This window comes from Schistocerca serialis, chromosome 6 (genome assembly GCF_023864345.2).
Source record: "Schistocerca serialis cubense isolate TAMUIC-IGC-003099 chromosome 6, iqSchSeri2.2, whole genome shotgun sequence".
NCBI lineage: Eukaryota > Metazoa > Arthropoda > Insecta > Orthoptera > Acrididae > Schistocerca > Schistocerca serialis.
This window is the reverse complement of record NC_064643.1, coordinates 560,886,424-560,901,818: the sequence shown is the minus strand read 5'-3', so window position 1 is coordinate 560,901,818 and position 15,395 is coordinate 560,886,424. Positions and strand designations below refer to the sequence as shown.

The 15,395-nt window shown below is 40.5% G+C and overlaps 1 protein-coding gene across 5 annotated transcripts in view; it reads right to left on the bottom strand.

Annotated features, from left to right (window-relative positions):
- LOC126485127 (probable phosphorylase b kinase regulatory subunit beta) overlaps positions 1 to 15,395 on the bottom strand; it is a 188,420-nt gene that overhangs the window by 12,174 nt on the left and 160,851 nt on the right. For all 5 annotated transcript variants that reach the window (XM_050108765.1, XM_050108766.1, XM_050108767.1 and 2 more), the window contains one exon: positions 303 to 410. In XM_050108765.1, coding sequence (XP_049964722.1) covers positions 303 to 410 — 108 coding nt within the window. The remainder of the gene's footprint in view (positions 1 to 302; positions 411 to 15,395) is intronic.

Genomic DNA, 15,395 nt, shown 5'->3' with positions numbered 1-15,395 from the left:
CATTTGTAAATATTCTTGTCATGGAATAAGTGAAAGGGAATATCTGGGACAGATGCCTCATCCAGTGTACATTTCTAACTTGTCACAAATAATCAACACAGCTTGTTCTCTGCAATGGAGGATATAAATTTGTTCTCAGTATTTTTTAGAAACTGCCTTCAGTCTTAATTGCCAAATTTACTGTTATATAAAATAAGTAAAAATTTCCAATTTGTTGTTTATTTTTACATGCTCATGCTTTGGCCATAAATTAAGAAATTAAATAGAAAATGTTCACTAAAACAAAAAAAATGATTAATTACCTTGCAAAACATATGGTATGCTTCATTCATAAGGTGGTCTAGGTCCAGTTGCTTCTGAAAGGTCAGCTCTGGATTTCGGACGAGTATTGTGGAGACAATGCAAAGCAGCTGTGAACAAGAAGCATACAGAATAGTGTTTATGATACTAACTATAGACCTCTATAAGATTTAAATACAGCAGTCCACAGAGAAGATGGGGGAAAAAATATCAATCCAATGTGTGCTGGCAGAAGAATTTTTTGTTGAAATGAGTTGTACGGTAAGAACAGAGTAACAAATGGAGATTATAAAGTGAATATTGATAAGCTTGAAGGGCCTGACAATTGTGCAGAATGGAAATGGCACATGTCTATGGTGCTCCGTTCATATGAACTCAAAGACATTGTCATCAGTACACACAAACCTGTTGTATTGCCTTGAGATCCTACTACTGAACAAAACGCAGCAAACGCAAAATGGCAAAAGAATGACGCGAAAGCAGCGAGTCTAATAGCAAGTGCGTTAAGCAAATGAGTTGCTGAACTTGTGTTGATGTACAAAAATGTTCAAAAAAATATGGGACAAACTGCATGCACGACTTGTATGCAGCAGAAGGCAACGCTTGAACGTGACAAAACAGAAGACATTAGCACACATGTTGCTAAGTTACAGATCGTATTTGTAGATCTAAATGATGAATTAATTTAATATGAAGAGAATACATTGCCAAAAGAAATATTAAATGGTCAAATGTTATCAACACTAGGAAAGGAATACAATAATTTCAAAGATCCCTGGGAGACAATACCATCAGATAATCAGAGTCTGAACTTACTTGTTGAAATAATTGCACCACTGAATTGCATGAACAAAGTGCATTTGTTGTTTCTAACACTCAGAAATAGAAGATGTTGAAAGAGTGAGCAAAACAAAAATTTCATGGCAATGAATGTAAACAACCTGAATGCTTTTAACTGCAATAACACATGGCAAGAAGAGAAAGTGAATGGTAACACTGTATTTATCTCACACACAATGGCTTTGTCTAGAAGAAATTGTATTGCTGTTAATAAATGGTATTGTAATGATGGTGCTACAAAGCATATCACTCCAAACAAACAGTACTTCATTTTGTATAGCAAATTTGATGTTGTTTCATTAGGAAAGCAAGGCACTAATGTGTGTGCATTTGGTCAAGGAACAGTCTGTATCGGAATAAGATGAAACAATAAATGGTATAGGGCTAGAATGGAAAGTGTTATGCATGTGACTGATGCAAGTGCTCATTTGTTCTCAGCCAGAGCAGCCGCATACATCAGCTACGGTATAATGTTTGACAGCAAAAGTTGGAGGAAGCAAGTATCAGATGACAATAATATAGAATCAACAGAATTCTTGAAAGCCAAAACCCATGACTTTTCTGAGGAAGCAGTGAATTCTTCATTGACAACCATAAAGATCCAAACTGTTACCCTGATGTACTGCAGTCAAATGAAGAAATAGAAGCACTAAAGAGACACAATAAGTGGGTATTAGGCAAACATCCCATAACTGACAGAGTATTGTAAGTAAAATCACTGGGTTCTATGTCGAAAAGTTGCAACTAATGGAAGCACTTGTTTCAAAGCCTGATTAGTTCCTAAAGGATATACTCAGTAATTAGGAACTGATTGTGAAGATGCATATACTCCTGTTGCATGTTATGACACAATTCAAGTTTTGCTACTAGTATCAACTGCTTCAAAGTAGATGGTGTTGAAACAATTTAATGTGAAACTGGCCTTTTTGAATGGACAAGCATCATGCTGCTGGAACTAACATTTTAGGGGAGTAATTAATAAAGTGGGTTTTCAAAAGAGTGCTGCAGACCCTTGTTTGTTTTATCATAAATACAATGGAAACAGCCTGTTGTTCTATATGGCTGTGAGACATGGAGTATCTGGATACAGGACTTCCATAAGCTCCTTGTTTTTGAGAGAAAATTGCTTCGGAAGATCTTCGGTCCAGTTCTGGATGCAGATACAGGGGGATGGAGGATCAGATACAACCAAGAGCTTGAGGAACTACATCAGCAGCCCAACATAGCAGGAACTGTCAAAGCCAAACGAATGCAGTGGGCCGGCCATGTAGTCTGGATGGAGGATCACAGATGGCCTCGGAAGCTCCTGGATTTCACACCTACAGGAAAGAGACCGCCAGGGAGACCCAAGAAGCGTTGGAAGGATGGACTCCATGAAGATTTAAACCAAGTGTCAATAGATGTGAACGGACGGCGGATAGCAGCAATGGACAGAATACAGTGGAGGAGGAAACTTGTAGATGTGTGTGGTCCACTGGGCCTGATCACGTAGTAGTAGTAGTAGTAGTAGTAGTAGTAGTTGTTGTTGTTGTAGCAGTACAATGGAAACAGACTTCATGCAGCAATTTAAGTTGATGATGGTCTAATCGTTGGAAATGACAAAGAATGAATTACAACTTTTCTGGACACTTTACAACATGAATTTGATATAACAATGGGGACCCTTGAGAATTTCATTGGCATAAAAATAATGCAAAATGAAGGTGGAGCAATTATTATGTCAAATATATATACAATCAACAAATACTTGAAAGATTTTGAATGGCAGAATCCAACATGATTTAAACTGCTGCTGGATATGAAGAAAATGATCAAGATGAAGCAGTTTTATCCTCTGTCCCCTATCACAGGGCAACTGGATGTCTTATGCATCTGTCGATAGCAACTTGTCCAGACATAGCTTTTGCAGTGAATAAAGCTGCTTGAGCTATGGAAAAACCAATCACTGAGGACTGGAATTGAGTGAAATTCATATTTTAATATCTGAACGGTACATTTATTCATAGTATTATCTATGAAAGGGAAGAAAATTTGAGAACTTACAGTGGGGTTGATTTCACTGGAGACAAGTAAACAAGACATTCAAAATCTGGCATTGTGGCAAAGTATTCTGGTGGGACAATATCATGGACAAGTTACTTGCAGAAGGCTGTGGCTACATCTACAAGCAAAGCAGAAATTATTTCTGTAGGTGAAGGAGCCAAAGAATTAATTTGGTTACACTGTTTATTAAGTGAATTAGTTGAAATGCTGTGACACTCTCCAACACTTTACATTGACAATGACAGTGTATTAAAATTGGCAAAAAAATGCTGAATATGATCATCAATCAAATCATATCAAGATTTGACACTTTCATGTTTGTGACAGATTTCTGAGCAATGAAATTATGTTGGAACATATGGATGGAAAGAACCAGTTGACTGATCTTCTGACAAAGCCACTTGAGTGGGTTCACTTTAATTTGCTGTAAGCAGAGACTGGTGTGCAGGAAGTCAAGCAGCAACTTATTGTTTGTTTATTTGGCAGATTTGTTTTATTTTTCCTTTGAGAGGAAGTGTTATGATAAAAGGAAGAATGTTTTAGTGTTCACTGTAAAGTGTTATTCCTTGGTATTTTCTGTAATATTCTGGTTTTTATATAATCTCTTTGAAGTTCATTTAAGTTATGAATAAAAGTTGTATCCTGAGAAAATATACCATTCACAAATAAAACTGTGGAGCTCAGACTTTATAATTTACAACAGGGAACATAACACATTGAGTGCTTCAAGGATCAGTACTGGACTCAATATCATTTCTTACTTACATAAATAATCCTCTACTGACTTTAAAAGGAAGTTCAAAAACTGTAACATTTTCTGATGACACAAGCATAATAATCAGTGGGCCAAACTCAAGCTTAGCACACACAGCTCAGAAGATAGCTATGCATGCCTCCAAATGGTTCACAACTAACAGTTTAAGGCTTAATTTCACAAAGATTTGTATATGAAATCCAAATTGGCAAAGATTGGATGTTAGCACCAGAAGTAGACATTAATAGTCATACATCAAATGAAATCCACGGTAAAATTCCTTGGGGTCCAGTTGCATGTTGTTGTTGTTGTTGTGGTCTTCAGTCCTGAGACTGGTTTGATGCAGCTCTCCATGCTACTCTATCCTGTGCAAGCTTTTTCATCTCCCAGTACCTACTGCAACCTACATCCTTCTGAATCTGCTTAGTGTATTCATCTCTTGGTCTCCCTCTACGATTTTTACCCTCCACGCTGCCCTCCAATACTAAATTGGTGATCCCTTGATGCCTCAGAACATGTCCTACCAACCGATCCCTTCTTCTGGTCAAGTTGTGCCACAAACTTCTCTTCTCCCCAATCCTATTCAATACTTCCTCATTAGTTATGTGATCTACCCATCTAATCTTTAGCATTCTTCTGTAGCACCACATTTCGAAAGCTTCTATTCTCTTCTTGTACAAACTATTTATCGTCCATGTTTCACTTCCATACATGGCTACACTCCATACGAATACTTTCAGAAATGACTTCCTGACACTTAAATCAATACTGGATGTTAACAAATTTCTCTTCTTCAGAAACGCTTTCCTTGCCATTGCCAGCCTACATTTTATATCCTCTCTACTTCGACCATCATCAGTTATTTTGCTCCCCAAATAGCAAAACTCCTTTACTACTTTAAGTGCCTCATTTCCTAATGTAATTCCCTCAGCATCACCCGACTTAATTAGACTACATTCCATTATCCTTGTTTTGCTTTTGTTGATGTTCATCTTATATCCTCCTTTCAAGACACTGTCCATTCCGTTCAACTGCTCTTCCAAGTCCTTTGCTGTCTCTGACAGAATTACAATGTCATCGGCGAACCTCAAAGTTTTTATTTCTTCTCCATGAATTTTAATACCTACTCCGAATTTTTCTTTTGTTTCCTTTACTGCTTGCTCAATATACAGATTGAACAACATCGGGGAGAGGCTACAACCCTGTCTTACTCCCTTCCCAACCACTGCTTCCCTTTCATGTCCCTCGACTCTTATAACTGCCATCTGGTTTCTGTACAAATTGTAAATAGCCTTTCGCTCCCTGTATTTTATCCCTGCCACCTTTAGAATTTGAAAGAGAGTATTCCAGTCAACATTGTCAAAAGCTTTCTCTAAGTCTACAAATGCTAGAAACGTAGGTTTGCCTTTCCTTAATCTTTCTTCTAAGATAAGTCGTAAGGTCAGTATTGCCTCACGTGTTCCAGTGTTTCTACGGAATCCAAACTGATCTTCCCCGAGGTTGGCTTCTACTAGTTTTTCCATTCGTCTGTAAAGAATTCGTGTTAGTATTTTGCAGCTGTGACTTATTAAGCTGATAGTTCGGTAATTTTCACATATGTCAACACCTGCTTTCTTTGGGATTGGAATTATTATATTCTTCTTGAAGTCTGAGGGTATTTCGCCTGTTTCATACATCTTGCTCACCAGATGGTAGAGTTTTGTCAGGACTGGCTCTCCCACGGCCGTCAGTAGTTCCAATGGAATATTGTCTACTCCGGGGGCCTTGTTTCGACTCAGGTCTTTCAGTGCTCTGTCAAACTCTTCACGCAGTATCGTACCTCCCATTTCATCTTCATCTACATCCTCTTCCATTTCCATAATATTGTCCTCAAGTACATCTCCCTCGTATAGACCCTCTATATACTCCTTCCACCTTTCTGCTTTCCCTTCTTTGCTTAGAACTGGGTTTCCATCTGAGCTCTTGATATTCATACAAGTCGTTCTCTTATCTCCAAAGGTCTCTTTAATTTTCCTGTAGGCGGTATCTATCTTACCCCTAGTGAGATAGGCCTCTACATCCTTACATTTGTCCTCTAGCCATCCCTGCTTAGCCATTTTGCACTTCCTGTCGATCTCATTTTTGAGACGTTTGTATTCCTTTTTGCCTGTTTCATTTACTGCATTTTTATATTTTCTCCTTTCATCAATTAAATTCAATATTTCTTCTTTTACCCAAGGATTTCTACTAGCCCTCGTCTTTTTACCTACTTCATCCTCTGCTGCCTTCACTACTTCATCCCTCAAAGCTACCCATTCTTCTTCTACTGTATTTATTTCCCCCATTCCTGTCAATTGCTCCCTTATGCTCTCCCTGAATCTCTGTACAACCTCTGGTTCTTTTAGTTTATCCAGGTCCCATCTCCTTACATTCCCATTCCAGTTGCATAACAAGTTAAATAGTACCACACATAGATGAACTAATCAAGAAGCTCAGTTCAGTATGTCATGCCCTTAGAAGCATCTCTCACTGTGTTGGGAAAAAAAGTTTGCTTATTTAGCATATTTTCAGTCCCTGTTTTGGTACAGAATTATCTTATGGGGCAGTGCACCTAAAGTAAATAAAGAATCCATTCAGCAGAATTAAACAGTAAGATTATTATGTAAAGTACTGAAAGTACTTTTTGCAGCTCTATGTCTAGGAATTCTTACTCTCACTTCCATAAGCTTTTACTCCTGAATGGTTTTGTTGCAGATACTAAAAATTATTTACATTGTCACATACAGACAATACAAGACATAAACCAGACAGTAACATATAGGTATTAGTGTCAGTAATGTAGAGAAATAGCTGAAATTGCTAAAGTTGAATATATTTCCAGGATCTGGTGGAAGCCCTGTCAGACTATACACCAAATTTGTGGTTGAGTTAACCCCTCTTTTAATTATAATCTACCATAGATCTATTGAACAAAAAGTGCTGCCATATAGTTGGAAGAAAGTCCCAGTCACACCCACCTACACTAAGGGAAGGAGAAGTGATCCGTAAAACTACCGTCTAGTGTCCCTCACATCCATATGTTGTAGAATCTTAGAGCATATTCTGGGCTCAAATGTAATGAGGTACCTCCGACAGAATGACCTCCTCATCCTGGCTAACCAACACGGATTCCAAAGATACTGATCATGTGAAACCCAACTCACTCTTTTCTCACGACATCCTGAAATCCATGAATCAAGACAGTTGGGTCGATTTTCAAAGAGCATTTGACTGAGTGCCATATTTATGCTTATTATCAAAAGTGTAATTATATGGGGTATCAAGCAAAATTTGAGGGTGGATTGAGGATTTTTTGATCTGGCAGACACAGCATGTTATCTTGGTTACAGAGTCATCAGCAGACATGGAAGTAACTTCCAGTGTGTCCAGGGAAGTGTGTTGGGACTCTTCCTGTTCATATTGTATACTAATGATATTGCACACAATACTAATAGTACTTCAAACTTTTTGCAGATGATGCATTTACCTATAATGAAGTGCTGTCAGTAAAAGTTGGACAAATATTGTCAGATTATCATAAGATTTAAAGTAGTGTCAAGACTGACAACTTGTTTTAAGTTTTTGAAAAATTGAAACTGCGCACTTCAGAAAATGAATGAGCCACCATTGAAATCAGTGAACCCATACAACACCTGGGTGTAACACTTTGTAGGGATCTGAAATGGAACTATCACATGAGCTCAGTCATAGCTAATGCTGGTGGCAGACTTCAGTCTATTGGTACAATAGAAATGCTATCGGTCTACAAAGGAAATTACTTACAAATAACTCATGCAACCCATCCCAGAAATCACTCAAATGTGTGGGACGCATGCCAAACATGCAGTGGTTAGTACACTGGACTCGCATCCAGGAGGACAATGGTTTAACCCCATGTTCGGCCATTTGATTTAGGTTTCCTACAATTTCCCTAATTTGCTCCAGGAAAATGCTGAGATGATTCCTTTGAATGGCCAATTTCTTTCCCGGTCCTTGAATCAATCTGAGATTGTGCTCCATCTCTAATTACCTCGACGTCAATGGGCTGTTAAAGCCTAATATTCCTTCTTTTTTCCATGCCAAACAGGATTAACAGATGATATATATATATATATATAGAAGGACAGCACATACATTCAGAGGTTTATTTGACCTATGGAAGAATGTCACAGAGGTGCTCAAGAAAGTCATCTGGAAGACACCTGAAGACAGATGCAAACTATCCCAAGAAAGGATTTTTAAAAAATTTCAAGAACCGGCTTTACATGATGATCTAGGAATGTTCCCTAGGGATCGTGAGAAGAAGATTAGATTAATTACAGTATGCTGGTACAATGTCATGCACTTCGCAGTAGTTCACAGAGAATAGATCTAGATCAACATAATTTTTATGTAGACTTAGGCTCCATGCCTAGAGTTCAAAATGGAGTCATGTGCTCTGATGGGAAGATATTCTACAAGCTCCCATCCAATATAAAGCAAGACATTGCTAATTTCTACTAATTCGAAAGAAAACACCTCAATGGCCACACAATCCAGAAATTATGTAAATATCTAGATTCATAGATTGAAAAGTTCTCTTAGCTAAATGCTAAGTAGTAGTGTTTGTTGTAAGGATCTGTGACAAATATTAATGTAGTGAAAAAAGACTCCAATACGTAGATGTAAGTACATTTTTCTTTTAAAAACACCATTGTAACCAAATAAATGTTAAGCTACTAATTGTTTATAGTAAAACTGAAGTGGCAGCAACTTTTTTCAAAGTAGCTACTTTCTTTCTAATTCACTCAATTAAATTTAGACAGCATAAGCATGACTAGAAATTAAGTAATACAGTGATAGTTTATTGTTAATATGGTATACATATTAGGCTTCTATGATTTCCTCATCACATCGTTGAAAGCTTGCCTTCTTGATGGAAACTATGGGACTCAATGATTGAAAGAATGAATGGAAAGCTACTACACACAAACCAGTTACACAGCATTTCACTTCTGTCACCTGTACATACAAGACAGTAGTATGTTTGAGAGAAGCACAGCTGTAGTTAGCTATCTCTGCATAGCTGTACCCATAGAAAACTACTGCACATGCCTGTCAGCTGTGGGTATCCTGCTGTAGTACTTGCCTTGTGGCCTTGTATCAGGTGGGGATATTGTATCAAGTGGATAATGCATTTCTTTGTGTATTTACTGTGAGCTCATGTTGGATATGTTATGGCCATCTCCTTATTTAATCTCCTTCCTTTGTGTCCTTGGAGCTGAGGCATAGGTAGCTAGTTGTGGGTGATGGGTCCATTGAATGATTGAAATTAAAATTTGTGAATAAAATTTCAGAATTTTAATTACATTAATGATATTCACAAACTAGATTTGTGACTTCTTGTAAATTCAAACAAGAATATTGTCTGCAGCCTGAAATGCTATACTCATGAATGAATCAGTCCCGTGATATCTCCATGACTCACAGTTTTGAGATGCAACTCTAGCCCAACTCGATCATAATGCATCTTCACACTGACTCAACTGAAACTGAACTGCTCCAAGAACCTATTTGCAATTGATCAGGAACCTATGACTGCTACCGAACAACAATTCAAATGTCAGTGGTTCCGTAAATTAACAAGTTTACTGCTTTCGTAATACTATAACAATAATGATCTCAAGACAAACTTTTTGCTCAGTCTGTGTCATTTAGTATCTTTGTTTCTTTATTTATAATTGGGCCATCCTCTCTCTATACCACAGAAAGTCAGATTCTTCGCCCTTGAGTCACCTGCATGTCTTAAGTGTGAAATGAACTGTTCAAGTGCGAATCTCAATGCTCACAAAAAACCTTATAAATTTAATTTATCACTTATGTCAGAGAGCAGAGGTACATGCAGTGTGACAAGGAACATCACACTAGGATATCCAACTTTGGTGGACAACATAATTTACTACACAAACTACAACAGGGGCTCACTTGCAAACTGGAGACAGTTGCGACTCTGTAGAGTTATGCTCCTTTTCCTGGTGTTCAAAAACTTTGGTACCAGTTTCCAATTGCAGGTTTGGCAATGAGAAGGTGCAGCCAGGGGTGACTCAGGATATGTCATCAGTGCCCAAAATTTGCTGTTATTCACTCCACAAAATGTGACTATGAATCCATTACAATCATTGTCTTCCTCCTATCAGACACACTGAAAGAGTGATATGAAGAACATGTGCAGAGGGCTTAATGAAAGTGATGTATGCAGTGCAACCAGACCTGTGTGTCTCACTCATTATTCATAATCTGATGGAGCATTTGCAGTGGGGCACACTCATTGCTCATAATTTAATGGAACATTTGCAGTAGGCTAACCAACATGTACAATGGACTGCAACTAAGTGGATGGCTGCTCCTTTTATGGATAGATAAGAGACAGCAGATGTGACACGTGAGAGGCATTCGATAAGTAATGCAACACATTTTTTTCTGAAAGCAGGCTGGTTTTATTCACAGTTCCAAACACCATATTATTCCCACTCTTTTGGGTACAAAACACTACCTTTCAACATAATCTCCATTCAATGTGATGACCTTATGCCATCTTACTGGGAAGGCCTGTATGCTTGCATGACAGCACTCTGCTGGTCAATTTCATAGACAACATCTTGCTGCATCAATAACCTCCCCATCATCCACAAACTGCTCCCTGCAGAGTGCATCTTTCATTGTGCGAAACTGATGAAAGTTGGAAAGTGCAAGATCCGGGCCATGGGGTGGATGAGGAAGAACAGTCCAATGAAGTTTTGAGAGATCCTCTGGGGTGTGCAGACTTATGCGAGGCTTTGCATTGTCACGGAAAAGAAGTTGGTTTCTATTCTTGTGGTGACAAACATGCTGAATTTGATTGTTGCAGCATGAGGGAGGACATCAAACAGAATAACACCTTCAGAGTCCCAGAAAACCATCGCGATGACTTAACTAGCTGAGCGTGCGGTTTTGAACTTTTTCTTTGGAGACCTAGTGTGGCGCCACTCCTTGGACCGCTGTTTTGTTTACAGAGAAAAGTGATGAACCCATATTTCATTGCCTATTTGACAAAAATATGTCACAATCAGCCTTGTAAAGCAGTTTCACACAGATGGTCCTCTGCTGCTCTCAATGGTCTTCTGTTAGACAGTGATGAACCCAGTGGGCACCATCCTTTGAGTAACCAAACTAGTGGACGAATGTGTCAGCACTACTAACATAGACATCCAGTTGTACAGCAAGGTGTTTGACTGCGATCCATCGATCACCTTGAATGAGAATGTGTGCATGTTCCAACGTTGCAGGAGTCACAGCTATGTGCAACCGACCAGCAAGCAGGAGATCAGCCAGGTTTGAGGACAAATGCCTAACCCAATGACTCACGATGCTTCTCTTCACTGCCAAATCCTCATAGACATTCTGCAAGTACCTATGAATATCTGTGATGCTCTGACTTTCCAACAGAAAAACTCAACAACAGCTCTCTTCTTGGAACCGATTCTATTATAGATGCCATTTTCAAGGCAACATACAGCACCACACCTATTGAAACTTCATGAAACTATAGTGGCTGAAGTAGGAATGTTCCAAGATGTTTCACAATAAATTCTGCATTTTTTCGACTGAAATAGGCCATGAAAAAAAGGAGCTGCATTACTTAATGAATGCCCTAAAATAAAAGTCTTTTCCTCTCACAAATACAGCTCCCAGTTCCGAAGAAACCTCATAAATACCTCACTCATCACCCAGCACCACCAGGACTTCAAATTCTTCAATACATTATTCTGCCAAGGCTGTGAATATCTCAGTAACTGAAATGAGGTCATCTCATCCACTGCTGATTTCAGCTATTGCCTAATGTCTGTAACATAATTGTGAAATCACACGACATCCCCAGATCTTTGTCCATACCTCAAGGTTCGTGCCCCTGCAATAATTCCAACTGTAAAACTTTCACGTATGTACCTACCCACTATCACTTATTCCATTTACACCCCAAATAAAGCCCACAACACTGAAAACAGATGAACGTGTGACACCACAAACGTTGTTCACTAACAATCATGTATTCACTATACAGCATTTTACATTGCAATGACCACCTCTAAACTGGCTGAGCACATGAACAGACAATGAAGAAATGTCACATTTGGGCACATCAAGCACCGAGCCGCTGTGCACAGTCTACAGCCTGACGCACGAGAGCAGAGTGCCTGCTACATCACATGGGCTATTAGGATTATAGGAAGGTTCCTTACTTTATTGAAACAGATAACACGGTGCAGGAAGGTTACTTAGTTAACTGAAGTAAGTAAGACGTGAAGTTACACACACAGAAAGAACGGGTCCGTATGTTGCTGGAGTAACACAAATAGTCTCAGGTTCGAATGTAAATCAGTCAATCATTCAAGATGTGAATGCAGTAGACGAGTGTGGTGTGGAAGAAATGGCAGTCAGAGAAATCACTGCCTCATCCCCGTGTTCATCGCACAATATCCGCACTTATGATATCCACTCTCAGACACACAAGACAAAATTTATAGCCTGCACAGGAGCCTGACACAAAAACACAATATCTTCGGTGGCTGAGTGCCAGGCATAAACACATGGTAGTGTGGGCATCTTGCAGCATCGCAAAAGCATCAGAGTCAGGTGGACCAACATATGGCCACTTCCTCTTGGCGCAGGTGTGGAGCAGCAACCAAACTGGATGCTACGAGGGATGGACAAAGACTGGTGAAACTTGGTCAGTGGAAGCCTTGCTAGGGGGAGCTATTGTTCTGCACCGGTAGTCAGCGACCATAACGATGAAGTGTCCTGTCATACGGCAAGATTAACAGATGTGAACAGAAGTACTGCATGAGGGGTGAAACTCGCTGCCTTAACAGAGGGCCGTAGCAAGTTGTGAGTGTACAGAACGGCTAAGACAGCTATGTGGTGAAAGGCCACCACACCACACCCCCCGTTCCTTGTGAGAGCGGAGCTGTGGTATTGTGTGAGGTGGCAATGGTGAAGGCTGAAAGCTGATACCAGTGGAGGATCATGTTGTCAATGGTGTGGATGCCGACCCTGGGGCAGTGATGGGTGCCACATGTCAAGTGTTAAGTGTTGGGCATAGTGTCTGTCTGCTGCCTGACAGTGTGTACGGGCGCATGGGGTGAATGATGCCATGCCAGGACAGTGTGAGCCAGTGTTTGGTGCTGTGTGCACAGGTGTGGGCAAGTGCAGGATGCAGCTGCCAGAGAGGGACTGCGATGGTGAGGGTGCAGCAGCATTGCCGGGTGGTTGCAAGGTGGTGTTGGCAGGGTGGCCTCATTTTACAGCTGAAAGTGTATCTGCCAAACCCTGAAAGCATGAGTCGCCTGTGCTTCTGGTGTCAAGACGGGTGGCAGTAGGTGGGGGTGCGGCACTGGAAGCACATGAAATAACACTGTTGTGTAAGTGTTGGGGGCTGTGATGAGGCAGTGGGAGTGTACCCTGCAGTTGGCTGTAGGAGAGGGGAAATTGCTGGTTTCGTTGTAGGCTGTGGAAGAGTAGAGTAGCAGGGATGTGAGCATCCTGTGCATCTGTGTTGGCGACAGCCGGTGGGTCAGGTGCAGCACTGGCATAGCATGGTGAGTTTCCCGCAGTTTTTTTGGCTGTAGTGTTGTGAGTGTCTTATGGGCTTTGTTGACAGAAATGGTTGGTGCAGTAGCATCGATGTTTTCGGAGGGCCTGATATTGTCAGTAGTGGTGGTGTGTGTCTTCAGGTTGTTGATGTAGACTGTAGACAAGCTGGGCAGCGTGGGCCACCGGCAGTTGTGTCGCTGCGAGATGCGTGCGCAGGTCGGCATTGCAGCGTTCCAGTTCTGTGAGGCACATGGTGGTGCTGGCATGGCAGCTGCATGCATTGGGGCATCAGTTGGGGATGGGGTGGTAACCATTCGTCACTAAGTTCCACAAGAGGTGGCAAAACATGCGTAAAGAAGTGAGATCACGATGCGAAGCACACTTGCAACCATAACATAAAAAAGGAAGTTGCTGCGTGCACTTGTGTGGGAGTCAGAGCTTGCACCTAATGGGGAGAGGTGGCCAAAAGTGTGCTGAAATAGAAAATTAAGTTGACTGAGTTCACTGTCGGGTCACCAGTGTAGAAGGGTTCCTTACTTCACTGAAACAGGTAACACTGGTGTAGGAAGGTTCCTTACTTTATTGAACTAAGTAACACACAGAGTTACAGACACATAAAGGAGAGGTCCATACGTGGCTGGAGAACCATAAATGGCCTCAGGTTCAAATGTAAATCAGTTCTGCACTCGAGATGCGAATGCACTAACCGGGTGTGGTGTGGTATAAACAGTGGAGTCAGAGAAATCATTGCCTCATCTCAGTGTTCACTACACAATATCTGCACTACCACACTTCGAAAAACAAGGCACAATCTATAGCCTGCACAAGAATGTGAAGCGAAAACACAATATCCTCAGCAATTGTGTGTCAGGTATAAAGATGGTTCAGTGAAGGCACCTTGCAGCATCGCAAAAGCACCAGTGTCAGTTGCATTGTCACTTGCGCGGTTCCACACGGCGTGGGTGCAGAACCGCAGCTGAAATGGATGATATCAGGGATGGACAAAGACTGGGTAAACTTAGTCGGCGGAAGCCTCACTGGGGGCAGCTATTGTTCTGCACCGATAGTCAGCGACCATAGTCATGAAGTGTCAAGTTGCAGGGCAAGATCAACAGCTGTGAATGGAAGTACTGCATGAGGGGTGAAACTTGCTGCTTTAGCAGACGGCCGTAGCAAATTGTGAGGATGCAAAACTGCTAGGACACTGTGTGGCGAACGGCTGCCACAGGATCCTTCTAAACAAGATTAGCGATGGGAACTTGCTCTGTGACACACTCTTGCACCCTGTCAGCATCTCTCCTTTCTCCAGTAGTAGAATATTATTACTTCTTCAATTAATTTTTTATCTTCGTTCTCCCTCTCCTCTCTCTCCTTCACATACTCTCTATCTTTGGTCCCTCCCCCAGCCCCCTCACTCCCCCAATTATTTCTCCCTTTTTCTCCTAGTTCTTAATTGCAATATTCATCACACATCAATTTTACTTCCCAATCTGCTCCTTCTATTGCCTCTGGTTGAGATTCTTACAATGTAGCATCATTGACCTTCTACTCTCACTGACACCATCTGTTTCAGTGAGAAAGAAACATACCAGTTCTGAAAGGTAGGAACATTATTTTCTAATTTTAAGTTTGTAATTTGTAATTTACCTCCTGAATTATGCGTAGGCTAATCATTGTGTTTCAGAAAAGGTCTGAAGAAATGAGATGCACAAGATGACAACATCTGACATAGAGCATTCACACTGAGAATGAACATCTTCAACAGCAAACAATTCAATATACAGGGTGTATATGCTGACAATGACAAAATTTTCCCAGATTTTCTGGTTAA